Genomic DNA, 19,685 nt, shown 5'->3' with positions numbered 1-19,685 from the left:
TGTGCATCAGAGATATAAGGGGTGAAGTTGTGGGTTGAAGGCTAGGCTCAGGTCTGGGTCACTGGTCAGGGGTTGGGATCAGCAATGGTTCCACCTTGGGAGCAGGAGATGAAGGACAGGATGACGGAGCTGTTGCCCCTGAGCTCGGTCCTGGAGCAGTACAAGGCGGACATGAGGACCATTGTGCGCCTGCGGGAGGAGGTGAGGAATCTCTCCGGCAGCCTTGCAGCCATCCAGGAGGAGATGGGCGCCTACGGTTACGAAGACCTGCAGCAGCGGGTGATGGCACTGGAGGCCCGGCTCCACGCCTGTGCCCAGAAGCTGGGTATGCTTTGATGCTTGATCTTGACCCCTGGCCTCCACACCCAACCCCCAAACCCTCTGTGTGCCCAGGGCATGGTTTTGACCTCTAACTTCAAAACTTTGACCCTTGACCTCCCTACCCAAGGCCAAAACTAGACCCAGAAGCTGGAAATGCTCCTGACCCTACACTTCCAGTCCCGCACCCCCAACCTAACTCCCCCTTGGCACCAGATTTCTGGATCCTTCCTCACCCCTGTTCCCAGCTCTGCAGTTTGATCACACTACCTCATCCTTGCCCTGCCTCCCTTGCGCTCTTCCCATTCTCCACCCTCATCCCCCCTGTTCCTGCCTCCCAGGCTGTGGGAAGCTGACGGGAGTCAGTAACCCCATCACCATTCGGGCCATGGGGTCCCGCTTCGGCTCCTGGATGACTGACACGATGGCCCCCAGTGCGGATAGCCGGGTGAGTGACTGGGCCCATGCCAGGGGTCAGAGCCTATACTGGGGAGGAGACATAGCCTGTGGCTGCCCCTAGGTGCCAAGCGATTCCACATCAATGATTATCTTGTAGGCCGAAGTGTCTTAGGGTCTCCAGGGCCCTTGGACCTCCCCCTGACTGTCTAGCGACCACCAAGTGACCAAGAACTTTCCAGCCCTGTGAATCCATACGTCAGCTGACCTCCAATGACTGTATAGAGACTAATGGTTACTAGTACTAATGGCCAGCTCCCAGTGACCACTGACCTCAAAGTAACCACCAGTGACCAGTGCCTTCCCAAGGACTAGGACCTACCGGCACCACTCAATGACCTTTAAACTTCTGGTGGCCGCCTTGGTCACAACTGCCTATCACCTCTGATCCACAGGAACCATCTATTAACTGCCTAGTGACTATCCTAGTGACGGATGTTGGTCACTGGGCAGCCATTGAGTGTCATAGATCAGAGGTAGCAAATAGCCACTGCCCCACTGTGATCATTGGCCTCCCAGGCATCATGGTGGTTCAACCAAGGGGTTACGAGCTTGGGTTTGGGGGGAATTGCCTGGTGGTCCAGTGGTTAGGATTGGTGCTTCCACTGCTGGGGCAGGGGTTCAGTCCCTGCTCAGGGAACTAAGATCTCACAAGCCACGAGGCACCAAAAAAAAAAAAAAAAAAAGAAATCAGACTTGGAGTTATATCCCGCTTCCACCAATTCTTAGCTGGGAAACTTGGGCAGGTTCCTTAATGTCTCTGAGCCTCAATTTTCCTTATCTTCAAAGTGGTTATGATAACATCAGCGTTACAGGTTTTAGGATGCTTAGCCCGATAACCAGCATGAGCAAGGGCACTCACAAATGCTGACACCATGGTGACAGCGAAAGTTGTTGACCGAGAGGATGCTGACGTTCATGCCGGTCACCTCGTGGTTACAGGAATTACCCACAGGCAATGGGTTCACGTGACCTCTTACCACCCAAGGGCAGCCTAATGACCACTAGCCATCCCATATCCAATGACCAGTGAACTCCTAGGCCCAGTGAGTCAGCAGGGACTGCCATTTCCCCGATTCTTGGGGATCAAGCACTGTCCTCTGACTGTCTGAGACCAATAGCACTCCCTGACCAAATGATCCCAGTCACTGGGATGATGCCTGGTCATGAAAGGTCACTGGACACCCCATGACTGAGTAATGACCACTTAGTGACTGTTGATCCCTAATGGCCACATGATTCCTGAGTGGCTGCTGGGACCTTTGGGTCATTGGTGGTGGTCCACCCGTGACCAGTGGCTCTCTTGTAGGTCTGGTACATGGATGGCTATTACAAGGGCCGGCGGGTCCTGGAGTTCCGCACTCTGGGAGACTTCATCAAAGGCCAGAACTTTATCCAGCACCTGCTGCCCCAGCCGTGGGCAGGCACGGGCCACGTGGTGTACAATGGCTCCCTGTTCTACAACAAGTACCAGAGCAACGTGGTGGTCAAGTACCACTTCCGCTCGCGTTCTGTGCTGGTGCAGAGGAACCTCCCTGGGGCCGGCTACAACAACACCTTCCCCTACTCCTGGGGTGGCTTCTCGGACATGGACTTCATGGTGGACGAGAGTGGGCTCTGGGCCGTGTACACCACCAACCAGAACGCAGGCAACATCGTGGTCAGCCGGCTGGACCCGCACACCCTCGAGGTTGTGCGGTCCTGGGACACCGGCTACCCCAAGCGCAGCGCCGGCGAGGCCTTCATGATCTGTGGCGTGCTCTACGTGACCAACTCCCACCTGGCCGGGGCCAAGGTCTACTTCGCCTACTTCACCAACACGTCCAGCTATGAGTACACAGACGTGCCCTTCCACAACCAGTACTCCCACATCTCCATGCTGGATTACAACCCCCGCGAGCGGGCCCTGTACACCTGGAACAATGGCCACCAGGTGCTCTACAATGTCACCCTCTTCCACGTCATCAGCACCGCAGGGGGCCCCTAGGGGCTGCCGTCGTGGCTCATGCAGCCACACGAGGGCCACGGGAGCCCTTTCTACTCCGCCTGTGGTCCTTCCAAGTTTATCTTTCTGTCTCTGTCCTGCCCTCTCTCTCCCTCTCCCTCTCCCCTCCTGTACTGTTTTTTCTCTTTCCACCTTTGCGCCCAGCTTTCATTCTCTGCTTCTGTATTTGTCAGTGCGTTTTCTCAGTATTGTCTCTTCTCTATTGATTTTGAGACTTCGCTCTTTCTTTTTCTTGAGGCCTCTCTATCTTTTGATCGATGTGACCCTCCAGCTCTCTCTCTCTGCCTGTCTCTCTTCCCTGCCTCCCTTCCCCCTTTGCATCCCACCCAGTCCTCCTCCTCCTGGCTCCACGTCCCCTCCTCCCGACCCAAGGAGTTGAGTGCATGGATGTTTCTTTTTTTATTTACACTTTTTCTTTCCGGGTTGCTGGAATAAACGGGACCTTTGACATTTGATGTTTCAGCTGCTCTGTGTGTCTGGAAGGGGCAGAAGAGGCCAGGTGGAGGGTGAGCCTGGAGGCCCATCCCAGCTGGGTCCCCTTGTCCCAGGCCACAAGCTTTGAGAACAGGGGCAGGTAAGCCCAGCCTGGGGGGTGGGTGGGTGAGGGCCCTGGCAGGGCGAGCCCTTTGGGAAGACAGGCGAGCATACCCAATCCAAAGTTGTTTCAATTGATCCAAACAACATGATCCAAATAACCAAGAACTCTATCACAACGATGAAGACTGGCCTCAAATGAATATTCTTAGTCACTGTTTTTTTTTTGTTTTTTTTTCACTCACTGATCACACAGGTGCATCACTGACCCATCTGGCAACTTTTAAAATGGGTTTTTAACAATTTGGCTGCTTTTAAGAATATGGGTATGAGAGGGTAGCACACAGAATTTTTCCCTTTTCTTCTCTTTTTTCTTTGTAACATCAAAATCATTTTGTATGAGTTGCACCTGTTCTGAGTTAGCTGCTAAAAAAAGATAGCAATTCTGAAAGTGCATGGGGGCCCTTCCGCTGGACACACCCACGCCCCGTGCCTGGGCTTGGGCAGGGATAGTCCCTGTTGTGGGGACCTACATGGGGACTGGAGCTCCTGGTGGGGAAAGACGGGCAAAGCTAGCAAGTATCAGAGACAGGAAGGGAAGGGGTGTGTGAGCGCGTGGGGCAGAGACTGAAGTAAGCAGAGGCCAAGGCCTCAGGAACCTTGGCAGTGTGACTAAGGTGGGGTGGGAGGGGGTCATAGAAGGGGAAAAACAAAATGAAGGCTTTATTTTAGCCAGATCTTTGGTAGCCTGGGTGACAGACTGCAAGGAGATGGGGGAAGACAGTCGCCTCCGAAGCTGTGGCCGGGAACAAAGGTAGTGCTGACCACTCCCCACCCCCGCGTTCGCCCCAACACACGGCCCCGCCTGAAATCTCTAGCAGAAACATTGTGCAAACAGCCCGCCGGCCCAGACAACACCCCCACCCCGCCTGCCCCTGCTGAGGCCACGGAGGCCAAACTTGCTCCTCTGGGAGGAACCCTCCTCCCTGTCTCCCCGTCTCTAATTAATGGCCTGATTAAATCATCTCCGCTCCGTGCTGGCATCTCCGGGAACTCGGGACACTGGGGCTGTATTGCCGATGAAACCAATGAATAATAAATGCGACTGCCTAATGCATTCATTTAAAACCATTTTTTAAAGAAATCTTCAAGAAAAGCAATTAATTTCCATTTAAATTAACAAGTTCGACATTGAAGAGAATCGATTCCTGGATAAGCACCTTGAGAGGCACTTCGCTCTGTACCTGCTTTTAAAAAACAAACACACAAACAAAAAACAGGCACAGGGCGAGGGCACCTAGAACATCCGCGCCCCATCCCTCCAATTTGTATTGGGCATCAGACAGATGCCCACAGGCGCCCCTTCTCTCTTTCACACACACACAGAGGCAGGCCCAGCCCTCCTTATACTTTTGGGTTGGTGGTTTTTGTTCCAAGGTTGGCAAGGAGTAATAACCCCCTGCTCCTCGACGCAGGTGAGGGTTGCGTGTCATCTGCATGTGTCCTAGGCTGCCTATTGCTTACCCTGACTTCCCCTTTTGTGGATGTGTATCTGGCTACATCGGGGAAGCTTTGTAGCCCATCCCGTGGCAGTACCCATGTTACCCCGAGCTGAAGTAACTGGCTCTAGCCCTGCTCTGTGGCCACAGAAGCCTGAGCTGGTGAAAACGGCAAAAGAGTGGAAACCAGCCCCCTGGGTCGAGTTTGGGCCGGGAGGTGCCAGACCAGTGACAGGCTATACTCTCACCACGCTGAAGGCCTGGGATTTAGGGCCTCCCTTCTGGGCAGGAGGGGTGTGGAGCAGGTGACAGAAGCCACAGCTCGTGAATCACGCGTGCTGAGTGGGCTCTGGGGGCATGTTTACCAAGGAGCAACGTTCTTTTGTTTTGGGTTTTGGCCGCTGCACAGCTAGATAAAGGAAGAGGGAGGTCCATGAAGGCAGGTGGTCACGCCCAGACCGGGGGGGGGGACCCCCGGGTCACACAGGACAGACAAACACCTAAGGCCAACTAGTCACATGGGCACATGCAGGCTTGGGCGCGCACACACACACACACACACACACACACACACAGATGCCCAAAGTGACAGGGAGTGAGTGACACAGAGAAAATTTCCCTGGGACTTCCCTGGCGGTCCATTGGTTAGGACTCTGTGCTTCCACTGCAGGAGGCACAGGTTCAATCCCTGGTCAGGGAACTAAGATCCCCCAAACTGTGCGGCTTGGCCAAAAGAAAAAGAAAATTTCCCTGCCAGCCCCACATGGGAAACTGCACACACACACACACACACACACACACACACACACACACCCTCCATTCCCTGGCAGCATCTCAGATGCCTGGGAGCCCAGGGAGACCTTCCCCGGGCCTTTGGTGCTGAGAGCAAGGCACAGGCCCATCCTCAGGTGGTGCCTTGGAGCAGGACCCTGAAAACCCTTCCGCCCCCAAGTACTCGTTTCCGATCCTTCCCAGAGGCTCCTTTGGACATGGAGGGGTGCAGTAACAGTTGACAGAACAGTTGGCGCAGACAGCAGGGCTGCTGCCTGCTTGTGGCCTCCACGGGGGGTGGGAGAGGATTCTGCCTGGAGGGGCAGCCAACCAGCCGGCTCTCCCCAGCCCACCAGAGCTGAGAGGAAATTCATTAAACCTTCCTAATGACAAAGGCTCTGGCAGGCGGCAGGCAGAGAGCGATGGCTCCAGAAGCTGGCCAGATGGGGGTCGGCCCAGGTGGCTGTTTTGAGACTCGGGGCTTTTATCAGAGACTCAGCTTTGGTGGGGACGGGGGACGGGGGGGGGTGGGGGGTTCCCTGGTGTCAGGCCAGGCAGGGCTTTATTTTCCTCAGGTGCCCAAGCCCCGCTAGCCCGCTACCCGCCCCCGCCCCGGGCTGGTCCCCATGAAGCAGGTGGGTAGACCAGGCCTAACCGCCTCTCAGCAGCTCTGCAAACCTCCTGACTGACCTGAGCCCCCAGCCCAGGCCCTGGCCCCAGGGCAGCTACCAGAAGGTGATGGACAAGAGGTGGGCTGCACCCCAGCCCCCAATCTGAAGAGGAGGAAGGGTCCCCCCCACCCCCATGTGCCACAGCGATTCCCTATGCTCCACGACGGCCCCTCCCCCAGAGGGTGGGGCAGGATCCCTGCTCTCAGAGGCACCTGGCAGGGCCCCCCCACCAGGCTGGCCCCCTGCTGCCATGGTAACAAGGCCTGCAGAGGCCGCAGGACCCAAGCACAATCTGCCAGAGCGCTTGTGGTGACAGGGAAGCAGGCCTCAGGGTGCTGGGCGTAGTTCATTCTAACTCAAGTGGCCCATGTGTGTGAAGGGAGTTGGTGGGAGGGGGGCGGTGAGGGCACCCAGGGCACAGGGCCTTCAACCCTGCTCCACCCGACCTGCTGAATCCAGAGCTGGGAGGTCAGGACCCTTGCGTTCCAGGACATTCTTTAACACCCAAGTGTGAGGACCGCTGGTGCTGAGCAGTGCTCCACTTCCCCGAGAGCCTGGGGCCCCCAAGCCCAGGAAGAGGAGAGGCTTCTCAGGGAGGAAAGGCGGCCTGGACACCTGGACGCCAGGGATGGTGGGAGATGATCACTCCCCCAACCGTGCCCCACTCACCTCTGCAGGGAGGAAATGAGAGACAGGGACAGCAGAACAGTGGTTCCAGGTTTAATGGAGGCCGGGGAAGGTGCTGCACTGCTGCTTAGAGAGGGCCCCCAAGCAGCAGGCAGCCTGGGCCCCAGGCGGAGCATTTGCTTTTTGCAACTGAATAGAAGGAGGTGGCAAAACCAGAAACAACTCAAGGCCCTCCTGCCCCCATCCTGGACCTGGGGGGACACAGGGGGCGGCTCAGCTAACCAGGCCTTCTCTTTGGGACAGGTCACCCCCAGCCCTTGGATCTGGAAGCCCTGCGAGCCTCTCCACCCTGCGCCCTTCTGAAGTCAATTCCTAAAGGGGAGGGGAGTCTGGCAGGGAGCCCCCGGTGGTGAAGAGCCCCCCTCCCAGCCATTTTGGGATCAATAAATACTGTGTGACACGAGCAGGGAGGGGGTACCCACTGGTCAGCGGTAGCAGGGAGCGGAGTCTGCGCGCCCAGCCGCCCTGTCCCGCAGCCACCCCAGGGGGGGCGGGGGGTGTGTGTGTGGCAGGCCTGGGCCGTCCACACCCCTCATTCCGTGCGCAGGATGATGTGGATGCCAGAATCCGTGAATACGGGCCCACTCATCTCCCCCGTCCGCAGTGCAAAGGAGGCGTCTTCAAATGGCTTCTGCATCTGACCTGGGGAAGGAAGCATGAGGGATGGCAGGTGGGGGGTCAAGACCCGGGCTGCAGGCCAGGACCAGGCAGGGCAGGCAGATGGGGCTCCCACCTGCACCCCCGGGCACTCATTTGGACTCATTCGTCACGTGGTTTAGGGCCCGGTCACAGTGGCGCGTGGGGCCCAGCTGAGGGCGGCAGGGCAATTAGGGAGGCCCCGGGAAGGCTGAGGACAGCCACGAGGGATGAGGGCAGAGCTGCGGTCTCCGCCGCGCACGTAGAGACGCGTTCTAGGGGTGAACTGGTCTCCCTGCGCCAGTCCCCAGCCCCTGCCACACCGTCTGTCTCCCCTGCCTCCTGGGGCGGGCAGGTGGTCCACAGACCCTTGCTGGCTCCCCGACACCCCTCGCCCCAGCCTGGGCCCCTCCCTGATGCTCTGTAGACCCCAGGGAAGGAGTGGGAAGGAGGCGGAGGCCTGGTTCCCTCTGCTCCTCCCTTTTCCACAGCCCCAGCTGGAGAGGCCTGAACTCGGGGTTGCTGATCTGACCCCCTCCTCCCCTCACCCCTGGTTTCCCCACCCATGAAGGCGAGGCAGGGGATGCTGGGGGACATGCCCTGGGGCTCTAAGGGGCCCCAGCCTTACACCTCCAATAGGAGGAGAGGAAAATGGCAGCAAGTACCCACCTTGGTGGGCCCGTGATGGGGACAACTGAGCAGAGAGACACACGGATGGACTCCCCACCGCAAGAGAGAATGTCACTGAGGAGAAGGCTCTGCGGCCACCACCCCCAGAAGGGCGGCCTCTGAAGCCTGAGGGAGGGACTTTGCTGCCACCTGGTGGACTCCAAAGGCCCATGCAACAGGCGTTACCCCTCCCGATCTCCAGGTGGTGGGCGGGCGCTGGTGGGTCAGAGGGTCCTGCCAGGGTTTGGTAGTGCCCATTCCTCGCGCACCTCTGCTGAAGGCACCCAGGTCTCCCCTGGCCTTGGCGGAGCTGCAGTCGCTGAACTGTGAGGCCAGAGATTCAAAGTCCTCTTCTCCCGACTTAATCTTCTGGATGTAGCCTGCGAGGGGGACACACAGGGAGACCTCCCCGTCAGGGGTGGGGCGGGGCAGACGGTTCCAGGAAGGGCGGCACCCCACTCAGAAAGTGCCTTTCACGTGCATGCGCACCGTGACCCCGTGGTGACCGCAACAGCCAGCTGGTCTCACGTCCCATCCCAATACCGCCCGCTCTGTCACTCCCCACCACACACACACTCAGCAACAATGAACAGAGCATGGCCTCTTCCTACCCTCACACATACTCTGAGAGAAAATCTACCCCCCAGGTCCTGCTGGGGAGGACAGCAGAAGACAGGACAGAAGTTAAAAAGGGACACTGGGACCCAGGGGTCCCCCAAGAGCCCCAGGGCAGTGGTGGAAGCCCCAGTGGAGAGCTTTCTAGAGGCTTCTAGGAGAAAGGCAGGAGGCCAACTCTGCCACAGGAGACGGCTGGGTCCTCAGCCCGTGGGCCTCAGTTGTCTCATCTGTCCAAAGTGTGAGGAAGGCCAGGGCCACTTACTGGGGCATTGTGAAGAGACCCAGCGGCGGCCTAGCCGGGGCTCGGGAAGGGACATGCGTCATTCCCACAGACTGCGCCCCAGAGACAGCAAGGTGTGTGGGTAGCGCACCAGATTCACCCCCTGTGCAGCCCAAACTGTCCCCATTGGGTACCGATTCTCCCCGGAGGGACGGGGAGGCTGGGCTGACGGGAGGGAAGGAAAAGTATGACTGAGGGGAAGGGCTCCCAGCAGAGGGCGCCAGGGGGCAGCACCGAGCACCTGTGTGACTCTCACAGACCCTGCGTGTGCGGGGTAGGAAAGGGCCGCCAGCCATTCTCCTGAGTCCAGGCAGGAGCCTCTGGAGCAAGAACCCATCCTGTCCAGACCACCACCGGACAGCCCCTTGCCTTGAGCTAGGCCTACGTGGCTTCCCTGACAGCCACTCTCCTGGGAGGCATTATCCCTGAGGCCCCCGGGGGGACCTGGGACCATGCACCACCCCCAGCTTAGCGATGGGACACCAGCCCACAATGGATGTGAGAGGCACCCTGTCACACCCACCGGTGGGTTTCTGAACTCCATGGTGACACCTCTACCCGATGCTCCTGTCTGACCTAAACGAGCCTGTGACACGCCTGGTACCTGTCTGAGCACCACAGGGACACTGCGGATTAATCTACCTGGTGCTCTGAGGCCCAGACACGCAGCCAGGCCATCTGCCTAATGCTCGGTTGGTGCAAACTTCACCTCGGCCCACGGGTCTCCGACTCCTGTCCGACCTCAACGTCACCCTTATCCGTCTATCTCCCTGGAACGACGGTGACAGAACACCTCTCACTCCCCGCCCAACCCCATCTCGCCGCATGTCACAGCAGCAACTGTGTGTCCCGGTATCTGATCTGCTCGGCTGCTTCCACGGCTGTCCCGGTAACCCCTGCCTCCCCCGTGTCCCTCTCGTGCTGTTCTGACTGTCCCTTTACTTCTGAGCCTCAACTGTCAGTCATTTGCCAGCAGTCCACAGTGACCCGTAGCACAGTGCCCGGCACAGACACCTTGACAAATGGCACTTGCTGTCACCATTCTGTTCCCCCTTCCGTGTGGGCTGTGCCAGCCGGTGAAGAGGCTGCCCCTACTTCTCTCCGACCTGCCCATCCCTGGTCCTCCTCGCCTGCACCTCGCAGTCTGCGCTGGCCGTCACTGTGATGTGCCGCCTGGTCAGGCAGGCTCTCCGTCGGATGCGACACAAGCCCCACCCTCTGTGGACTGCACGCATGCTGCAGTGGCTTCTGCCGTAATGCTCTGCGGTACTCCCGACACCGCCCTGGGGCTGCCAGGTAGGTGGTCCCCCTGTGCCAGACGCATCCATGGGTGACTGCGATCTGAACCGGATGTCACTAGGATACCCCTCCTCTACCTCCTCCTCTCCCTGGATTCTGGTTGCGTCCTCAGCCTCACCCGGGCAGCACCAGGATATCTCCTCTCTCTTCTGTCTGGACCTCAGTAACACCAGCCAGGGAATCCTGAGTGCACACTGCCCCCCAGGGCACCTGCCCGCCTCCAGGTACCTTGCGGGGCACTGCTGCACATGCCCAGCACTTGGGGAGTCGGGCCCAGCCCTGAACCCTGTACAAGCACCCCCCTGCTGCATCCTCCAGCAGCTGGAGCTGTGGGCACAGTGGCAGGGAACCCCCGAGACTAGGTGGCCTGCCCAAGGTGTGCACACAGTGCATGTGTGCATGCAACAGCAGCCTAAAGACTGAATAAAAGCCAAGCTTTTGTCCCCCATAGTTTTTTGTTTGTTTGTTTTTTGGGGGTTTATTTGGCCAGCCGCATGGCTTGTGGGGTCTTAGTTCACTGGGCCCCTGGCAGTGAAAGCAGAGTCCTAACCAAATGCCAAAGAATTCCCATGTCCCCTGTAGTTCATAGCACCCAAATCTTCCTCTGAGCAGCCAACTCTCTCAGAAAATATTCTGCTTGGATGGGAGCCTGAAATGATTTTGTTTAAAGAAACAACGCTTCCTTCCTGAGCTTCCCTTTCAAAAGCTGGCCTTCAGGGGTCTGGCCACAAGTCAAGATGCAAGGCTACATTCAGAACCCCCTGTGTCCCCTCAGCTCAGTCTTACACCCCCATGGTGTCCCGCCCAGTCTTGCCCCCCACACACACCCCCACCTCTCAGCCTTTGCTTAACCTTTGTTTAATCGTCTCTTCCCACCGGAAGCTCATCTGCTGTCCTCTGGTCTCACCCAGCAGTCTCCCTAAGGCCCCACTAGGCGAGGTGCCTCCCTGGGCCCTGCATTTACCCCTTTCCTGTTTGTGCGTCTGTTGCCGCCTCACACGGGGAGGACAGGGACCAGGTCGGCCTTGCTCACTGCTGTGTTCCCAGCTCCCCGTGCTGTGCACTGAACAGGTGTTCACTAATGTTGAAGGAATTCGTGAATAAATGAGACAGAAACAGGTCACGGGGAAGGAGAGAGAGGGATCCACCACTGGGTTCTGTAGACGGAAATGCTGGAATCTCATGCCTTTTTTCTGTGAACCTCAGGCTCAAATGCTACAGAGGAGGCAAGAAAGGAAGTGCAAACCAGACACCCTGGGCTGTTCCCAGCAATGCCCTGCCTCACCCGACCGGCAACACCCCTACCCAGACAGCGTCCATCGAACCCTCACCCGACAGGGCAGCTAAGGCAGAGCAGGGTGGACTGGGACCCCAACTACTGTGTTCGGATCCCAGCTCTACCGATCCTGAGCCTGCAACCCTGGTACGTGACTTCGTCTCTTGGAGCTTCACTTGCCTGGTCTGTAAAATGGGCTAATTATCAGCTCTGACCTTGGAGGGCTGCTGTGAAGGGTAAAGGAATTACTGTCAGAACAGTGCCTGGTGCAGAGTGAGCCCCTGAAAATTACTAGCTGTCAGTCCATAAATAATACGGGTTGAATGTTTATGTCCCTCCAGAATTCATATATTGAAGCCCTAACCCTCCAATGTGATGATATTTGGACATAGGGCCTTTGCTGAAGTAATTAAGGTTAAGTCATAAGGGAGGGGCCCTGATCTGAAAGGATTAGTGTCCTTTTAAGAAGAGACACCAAAAAGCTCTCTCTCTTTTTCCCCACTGCATGCACTGAGGTAAGGCCTTGTGAGCACACAAAAGGTGGCTGTCTGCAAGCCAAGGAGAGAGGCCTCAGAAGAAAACAAACCTGTTGACACCTTGATCTTGGACTTGTGGCCTCCAGAACTGTGAGAAATAAATGTCTGTCTAAGCCACCTAGCCTATGGTATTCTGTCATAGCAGCCTGAGCTGCATCATAATTATTTCAGGGAAAGTGAGTGAACAAACGGACTGGTCTCTGACTCTAAAAAGGTTTAGACGGGACCTCCCTGGAGGTTCAGTGGTTAAGACACTGCGCTTCCAATGCAGGGCATGTGGGTTCTACCCCTGGTCGGTGAACTAAGATCCCACATGCTGCACAGCACGACCAGAAAAAAAAAAAAGGTTTAGAGACAAACTAGGGAAGGGGCCTGGACAGGGAAAAAGGTGACAGGATTAGGTCTGCCTTCCTTCAAGGCCCAAATCCCAGCAGGGGGGTGCCTAGAGAGGCCAGAGACCCAGCCTAAAACCAGCAGGCTAGAAGGGAGCCACCCACCTTGGGTGGGGACACTGGGCCAAAGGTGCTCACTGACCCTCAGGCCCTGGGCACAGTTACATGTAGGGGGACTGCTGCTCACATCAGGGCCTCCCTGGGACCCTCAGGCCCTGGGCATATGGGGATGGAGGGGTGGGAGTAGGCAGGGAGGACTTCTCCATGGCCTGGCTTCCTTACACAAGGACACTGGCAATGACAGGCAGCCGGTCCCCAGATCCCTGACAAGCCTGTGGCCGCAGCCCAGCAGCTGCAGAGGAGCCAGCACTTGGAAAAGGAGCCTCAGCAGAAAATGTGGACGCACTGCCGGCAGCCTGTCCCCTTGGGGCAACCGGGGAGCACAGGACCTAAAAGCAAACTGACGGACCCAGGCTGCCAGCTGCAGAGTGTGCCGCCCAAATCCTGATCTCTTTATCACCTGGAACAAGCCCATGACGAGAACAGAGGAGGGGGGATCAACATCCACTTTCACGAAAGAGAAAACCAAGCCCAGGTGCCCAAAGCTTGCTGATGTGGCACACGAGTGTTTGGTTACTGTGTGCACCATGGCCCGGGCCATCTCACTGCACCCTCGTAATGACCCCCGAGGGGGCCTGCCTCAGCCCCATCTCAGGACACTGAATAAAACCACAGCCAAGGTCACTGGAGGGTCTGCACGCTAAACCCACCAGGCCTCCCACATCCTGGCCCAGAGCTCCACCCATGGGCCATGGGGAAGCAGCAGGGAGCTCTTGGTAGGCAGAAGCCTTGTCCAGACCATGGTGCCCACCACACACTCCTAAACGACTGGGGTCGAGGCTCTGCTGTGTAGACAGGAAGCGTCTGACACTGAGCCCATTGCTCTGCTGAGCATTCAGCTGCTGGCTGGCCCCTGGATCTTCATGGCCACCCTGTCCCCATCCTACAGATGAGGCAACTGAGGCTCTGAGTGTAAAGACACTTGCTTGAAGCTACACCGCTGGCACCGAGATCCATCTCTGTGTGACTCCAGGGCTGGGCCACACTGGTTCTGACCTTATCCCACCCCTGCCCCTCTAATCCATCACCCCGTCCTCCCAATTCTGCCTCCTAAATCTCTCTAGAGTCTACTCTACCTGCTTCCTACCTGCCCCAAGTTCAAGTCACAGCGTTTCTAGTTGCAATTCCTCCCACAGCTTCCACCAGGCCCTCTGGCACAGGTAGGCATGTCGGACCCCTGCTAACACTCCCAAGTGTGCACTGACTTAAGGCTAGGCCCCAGGGCCCAGCTGCTTACTGGGCACACCCCCAGACACCCCTTCCCAAGACCCAGGCTGACCTCAGCACACCCAGGCTCCCACTGCAGTGTGAGCCCCACCAGACACATCCCTGTCCATTCTAGAGATGGGATGGGGGGCATCCTCACCTGCCACTCCCAGGCAGTCCCCAGGGCCCAACAGCTTTCCTTCCACGTGATGCTCAGATACCCCCATGTCCACCTGCCATCTCTGGCCAGGACTGTCGCAAGGGCTTCTGTCTCTGGCCTGCTGCTCTGCTGAATCCAGGTCCTCTCATGGTTGCCTTGCCAACGTCTCTTCCTCAGACCCTCGGATTTAGTGAGTCTCTACCCAGACTGTGCCTCTTTCCAACCCCCTCAACTAGCGACGGCACCTCCTCTGCTCAACCTCCAAGTGCCCATCACCTCTTGCTCGCTCTCATGTGGTTCGGAAGCCTCAGAACAGGGACTCCTCTAGGAGCTAGGAGGACCCAAGAGGTCATCTCGTGATTCCTCTGGGTTTCCTGCCACGTCCTCTTCCCCTGGGGCCGCCAGACCCCACTCATTGCTCACAGCTCACCGCTGGTCCAGCCAGCCTGGGCCCTGGGCCTTCTGGCTTTCTTGGTGCGTCACCTTCCAGCCACATGGCTCTTTCCTAAAAGCCAGTGCCACAGGGCCCCCCTCCCAGTCACACATGGCCATGTGTTTCCGGCTGTCTCTGGGAAAGGACCCAAACTCTTGGCCTCACTCTGGACCATCCTCCACCTGGCTGGGACCTGCCCTTGAGGGGTCTCATCCCTCTTCAGTCCCCTGCACAGCCTTGCCCCGAGTCCTACCTACAGCCCAGCCACAGGCCTTCATTTCTGTCGCTTCCTCTGCCAGGGATCCTTCTCGCTTCCTCCTGATTCAGGAAACCAGGCTGCAAACGCTGCCGTAGGCCAGGCTTTGTGTTGGGTGGCAAGAATACAGTGGGGAAAGAGACAGATCCAGTCCCTGCCCTCACGGAGCTCAGGAGGTGAGCTCTTTGAATCCGCCTTCAAGATTCTGTGCAAGAACTTGGCTCTGCTCTACAAGGCTGGGAGGTAGGAGGCTAAGAGGTGCCATTTATCAGGTGTCAGACACTGTATGGGGGGTGTAGGTGTGGGTACAGGTGCGTTTAAGTAATATCCCATGGGTCAGGGACTTCCCTGGTGGCGCAGTGGTTAAGAATCCACCTGCCAATGCTAGGGACACGGGTTTGATCCCTGGTCCGGGAAGATCCCACACGCCGCAGAGCAACTAAGCCCGTGCGCCACAACTACTGAGTCCGTGTGCCACACCTACTGAAGCCCGCGCAACTAGAGCCTGTGCTCCGCAACAAGAGAAGCCACCCGCGCGCCGCAACGAAGAGTAGCCTCTGCTCGCTGCAACTAGAGAAAGTCCACGTGCGGCAATGAAGACCCAACGCAACCAGAAATAAATAAATAACTAAAAAAAAATAAAATAAAATCCCACCGGCCAAGTACCAGACCAGTGATGTCATAGCAAAACAACAGCCAATTTGGACTGATTATGCCAGGGCTGTGCTAATGACAACCATCATAATAGCCACCAGCAATTACAGAACATTTACTAGATGCCAAGGCTGTTATTCATGCTTTACTGCATTAGGGCAGAGTCTTCTCAAGTACCCTATGCAATGGGTCCTATTATCATAACGCTAATTTTACAAGTGAAAAGATTGAGGCTCTGAGATGTTAAGTAACATGCTCAAGGTCACACAGCCAGGACCTGGCAGAGCTGGAGGGGCACTCAGGCTATTTGGGCATGGGAGAGAGATGGGTTATGTGGGGTTGGAGGGCCCAGGAGGGGTCTGGGATCTCTGGTGAGAGAGGCTCAGTGGATGATGAAACCACACGTGTGATCCAGACCACCACTGTCCAACAGAACTTCCTGCAAGGATGGAAACATTCTCTATCTGTGCTGTCCGAGACGGCAGCCACTAGCCACATATGGCTACTGAACAGTGTGCCCAGTGTGACTGAGGACCCAATCTTTAATATGACTTAAATTTAATTAATTTAAATGGAAATAAACACATGTAGGTAGTGGTGGCCACACTGGACAGCTCTAGACCAGGGTGCTGCGAACTATGTCCCACGGGTCAAATCCTGCTGTTTTTGTAAATAAAGTTTTATTGGCACACAGCCGCACCCATCTGTTTACATATCATCTATGGCTGCTATGGAGTTACCAAGCAGAGCTGTCAGAGACTGTATGGCCTAAAAAACCTAAAATATTTACCATCTGGCCTTTTCAGAAAAAGTTTGCCTACCAACTGCTGTTCTAGACTGTGGAGGAAACACAGAACAGAAGGAGGAACAGCCTCCTCCTTCAGGGCAGAGTTAATTCACCGACTCTGCCTTTCCAACCTCCCCCCTGACCCATCCATACATATGCCCCAGGACCCTGCTTGATGATACCTCAAGGAGAGCTCCCACTAAACGGGGACCCACTGTGTGCCACGCACTTTCTCATCTCACTGAGTTTTCACGATGGCCCTTGGAGGCAGGTATATGATGATGCCCATTTTACAGAGGTGAAAACTGAGTCTCAAGTTGAGAATGTCAACTTGTGAATGTCCCAAAGTCAAGGAGCTTATAGTGGCATGGCTACCACCTGAACCCACGTCTGCCAGCCCCAAGGTTGGGTCCTCCCCACCTACCCTGGCTCACCCTCAAATACCAGCTGGAGGGGAAAAAGAGAGGCAGCCGCGAGAGACAGGCTTGTGTCATGTAGAGGCACTTTCAGGTCTGTCAAGGCCACAGCTGACAGCTGAGCAAGCTGGGGTAGAGGGTCTGGCATGATTTCTACAAGGCCCAGTCTGGCCCCTGGGGAGAGGGACCTGCCCCCCGATCCCCAGACCCTGTCTCCACCTCTGCTCACCATTGATCAGCTCCAGAGCCTCCTCCTTGGTCCGGGTGATCTTCTCCTGCCGCCAGGACGAGGGCCGCCGTGACTGGCTGTGCTTGACCAGCAGGTGTGAGCAGCGGACCCTGGCGGGCTCCCCTTGTCCATTTTTGCCGCCGCCAGTGCTATTGCCACTCGGCCGCTCCCACTGGCTGGCGTTAGTGATGTGATTGAAGTAGTACACCCGGCCTGGAAGAGGGGGAAGTGGAATTCAGCTGGGACCTGCTCAGAGGACACCACCGTGAGGCCGTGATAAGGGACTGGCCAATGAGATGCCTCCATTCAGCCAACCCACTGCTGTCCACCAGTGCCACCAGGCCTTAGAGAGCTAACATTCTAGATGGGGGCAGACAGACACCAAACAAGCAATAAAACCACGTTATAACTTCAGTCATTCATAACTTCAAGGGGGAAAATAACCCCAGGTGAGGAAGAAAGGTTCCAAGCGTGCACTCAGCAGCCAGACCGCCCGTTCAAATCTGCCACTCTGCCACTCACTCACTGTATGATCAACCTTCCCTGGGACTTGGTTTTCTCACCTGTAAAATGGAGGTAACAGCAATACCCGCCTGAAGGGTTGCTGTATGAGTTCATATCTGTAACGTGCTTAGGATAGCACCTGGCACACATTAGGAGTGTGGTAGCAACTATTATGTCCATTTTATAGACCACAAAACTAAGCAACATTTCCTGGGTGTTGACTTTCCTCCAGGCACATACGGGGGAGGCAGGAACGGTACCCATGTGCGTCAGACACAAAAGCTCTGCTCTTTTCCCCTACCCAGTGTGCTCTGCTGCAGAACTGGGGGCCAGCGTTACTGGGGCCACATGTTACCCAGAGACTAAGGAGCATGGAGTGAGGGCCGCAAACAAGAAGCTTGAAGTAGGACCCAGTAGAGATAGGGTGTCATTCCAGGGGCGGAGAGTTTGCCTGGGTTTCGTGGAGGACTTGTGCTCACCAATGTGAAGGGATGGATGTCACCCACGGGGAACACTGTTAGGGTTGAACTGGGAAGAAATGGAGGGAGTGGGGGCCCAGAATTGGGCAGAGCATCAGCTTTAGGCTGCAGGTCACAGCCACAGGCCAGGGCTGCAGCAGGGTGGGTGACAGCTGAGCCACTGACTGCCTCTAAAACCTTGGCAATGGGCTCCATCTTCCTGAACCTCAGTTTTCTCATCTGAAAAGTGGGGGTGAGGTGAGAGAATAAGGACATCAAACCTCGTGGGGTTAATGTGGAGAGTTGATGATGATGTATGCAAAGTGCTCACCAGAGCTCCTGGTGTTCAATAAATCGGAATTCTTACTGCGACTGTGAGCTCTGGTCCAGCGGAGCGAAACACTGGACCTCAGTGTATCTCAGTGGTTTGCAGTAACAAGGGCAGGGGGCTGTGGAGTCAGACTGACTGGATTCTAACCCAGCCCCCACCCCCTGAAATGAATGACCTTGAGCGAGTTCCTTCAGTTTTCTGGCCTCAGTTTCCTGACCTGCAAAATGGGAGTAATAATAACTACCTACCTTCCAGAATTGCAGCCATTCAGAGAAAGAAAACACCTAAAACGCTTGGCACAGTGCTTGGCACTGAGATAAACGTGCCCTATTATTGACATTATTATTGGGGGAAAAGGCTTAAATCGGGTCCCGGACCACGGGGGGATGTTCTCAGGCAGAATACCACTGGGCGGATATCGCAAACTCAGAATTAGGTATGGATGGCAGCAGGCATGTTAGCAGTAAGAGGTTGTGGACCCGAGGCCGAGCAACCCTGGGGCCCCGCCCTGAGCATGCGGTTGGGGTGTCCTCCCCCAGGGGTGCCCCCTGGGCCCAGCGGGGTGCAAAGACCTTCTCCCCGGACGTCAAGTGCATTAGGCCGAAAGAAAGGTGTCGGTCAGATCGGCAGGGCCAGGGCCATCGCCTGAGGGAGTGCCGAGGGATCACCGTCCCCCTACCACCCGGGCAGTGCGAGGGGCCTCTCCGGCCCCGCCCCTTGCCTCAGTTTCCTCAGGGTTCCCCACTCCTCAGGCTCGCAGCCCCCACGGGGTGAGCCGGGCCGTCACCCTGGGACGACGCGGAGGAGCCAAGACCCCACGGCAATCGAGCGGCGGCCCCGCGCCCGAGGGGCGAGCTCGAGCCCTGCTTCCGCGGGCCCTCGCGGCCCCGCCCCAGCCCCGACCCCCACGGCACCTGAGCTGCGGCTCATGCGCTTCTCCCAGCCGGGCGGCAGCTTCTCCTCGTCCGCCATCTTCCCTCCTGCCGCAGAGCCCGCTCCGCCTCCGCCGCACCGCCCCTGCCGCCCGCGCCTGCCCACCGCCGCTGCCGATTGGCTGGGCCCGCCCCGCACCGGGGCCTAGCAACGACATTCATTGGGTGCTCCAACTGTCCGAACGGGCTCTCTGGCTTCCTATTGAGCAGAAGCGGGGGTGGGCGGGACCTCCCACGGTTTTACCTGGGCCCCGCCCCCGGTCGGCCTCACCCAGGCCCCGCCCTCCTCCTTTCCTCGGCCCCTAAGTGGTGGGAAAGGGACAGGAGCCCTCCTTGTCAACGCCCTTTGCCGAGCTTCAAAGAAGTCCTCACCTCTCCTTTGCGTCCTTCGCCGCAGAGCTCATCCGATTGGCTACTGCAGCAGCAATTCCCGCCTTCCTAAGCCGTACCCGGAGGGCCGCAGCTCCCCATGCGGAAGTGTCTGGTTTGTGTGGAGGTAACTGCAGTAGAGAAGGCTCTTGGCAGAGGCTGCGCTGCCTTTGCTGTTGCCAT

At 57.2% G+C, this 19,685-nt stretch overlaps 2 protein-coding genes across 2 annotated transcripts in view; one reads left to right on the top strand and one right to left on the bottom strand.

The window, feature by feature from the left end:
- Positions 1-3,188, top strand: part of OLFM2 (olfactomedin 2) — a 63,728-nt gene extending 60,540 nt beyond the window's left edge. The window contains exons 4-6 of the mRNA XM_082621989.1: positions 106-325; positions 660-766; positions 2,084-3,188. Coding sequence (XP_082478115.1) covers positions 106-325; positions 660-766; positions 2,084-2,761 — 1,005 coding nt within the window. The 3' untranslated portion in view covers positions 2,762-3,188. The remainder of the gene's footprint in view (positions 1-105; positions 326-659; positions 767-2,083) is intronic.
- Positions 3,189-6,961: 3,773 nt separating this feature from the next.
- On the bottom strand, positions 6,962-19,223 carry PIN1 (peptidylprolyl cis/trans isomerase, NIMA-interacting 1). The gene is made up of 4 exons (XM_082622015.1): positions 19,116-19,223; positions 16,909-17,121; positions 8,516-8,626; positions 6,962-7,583 (listed from the first exon to the last, which is right to left on the bottom strand). The coding sequence occupies exons 1-4, from the start codon at positions 19,171-19,173 to the stop codon at positions 7,474-7,476; spliced, it is 492 nt and encodes a 163-aa protein (XP_082478141.1). The 5' UTR covers positions 19,174-19,223; the 3' UTR covers positions 6,962-7,473.
- Positions 19,224-19,685: the final 462 nt, after the last annotated feature.

The sequence above is a fragment of the Mesoplodon mirus genome (genome assembly GCF_964341445.2).
Source record: "Mesoplodon mirus genome assembly, chromosome: 5".
Taxonomy (NCBI): domain Eukaryota; kingdom Metazoa; phylum Chordata; class Mammalia; order Artiodactyla; family Ziphiidae; genus Mesoplodon; species Mesoplodon mirus.
This window is presented reverse-complemented; position numbering and strand designations above follow the sequence as displayed.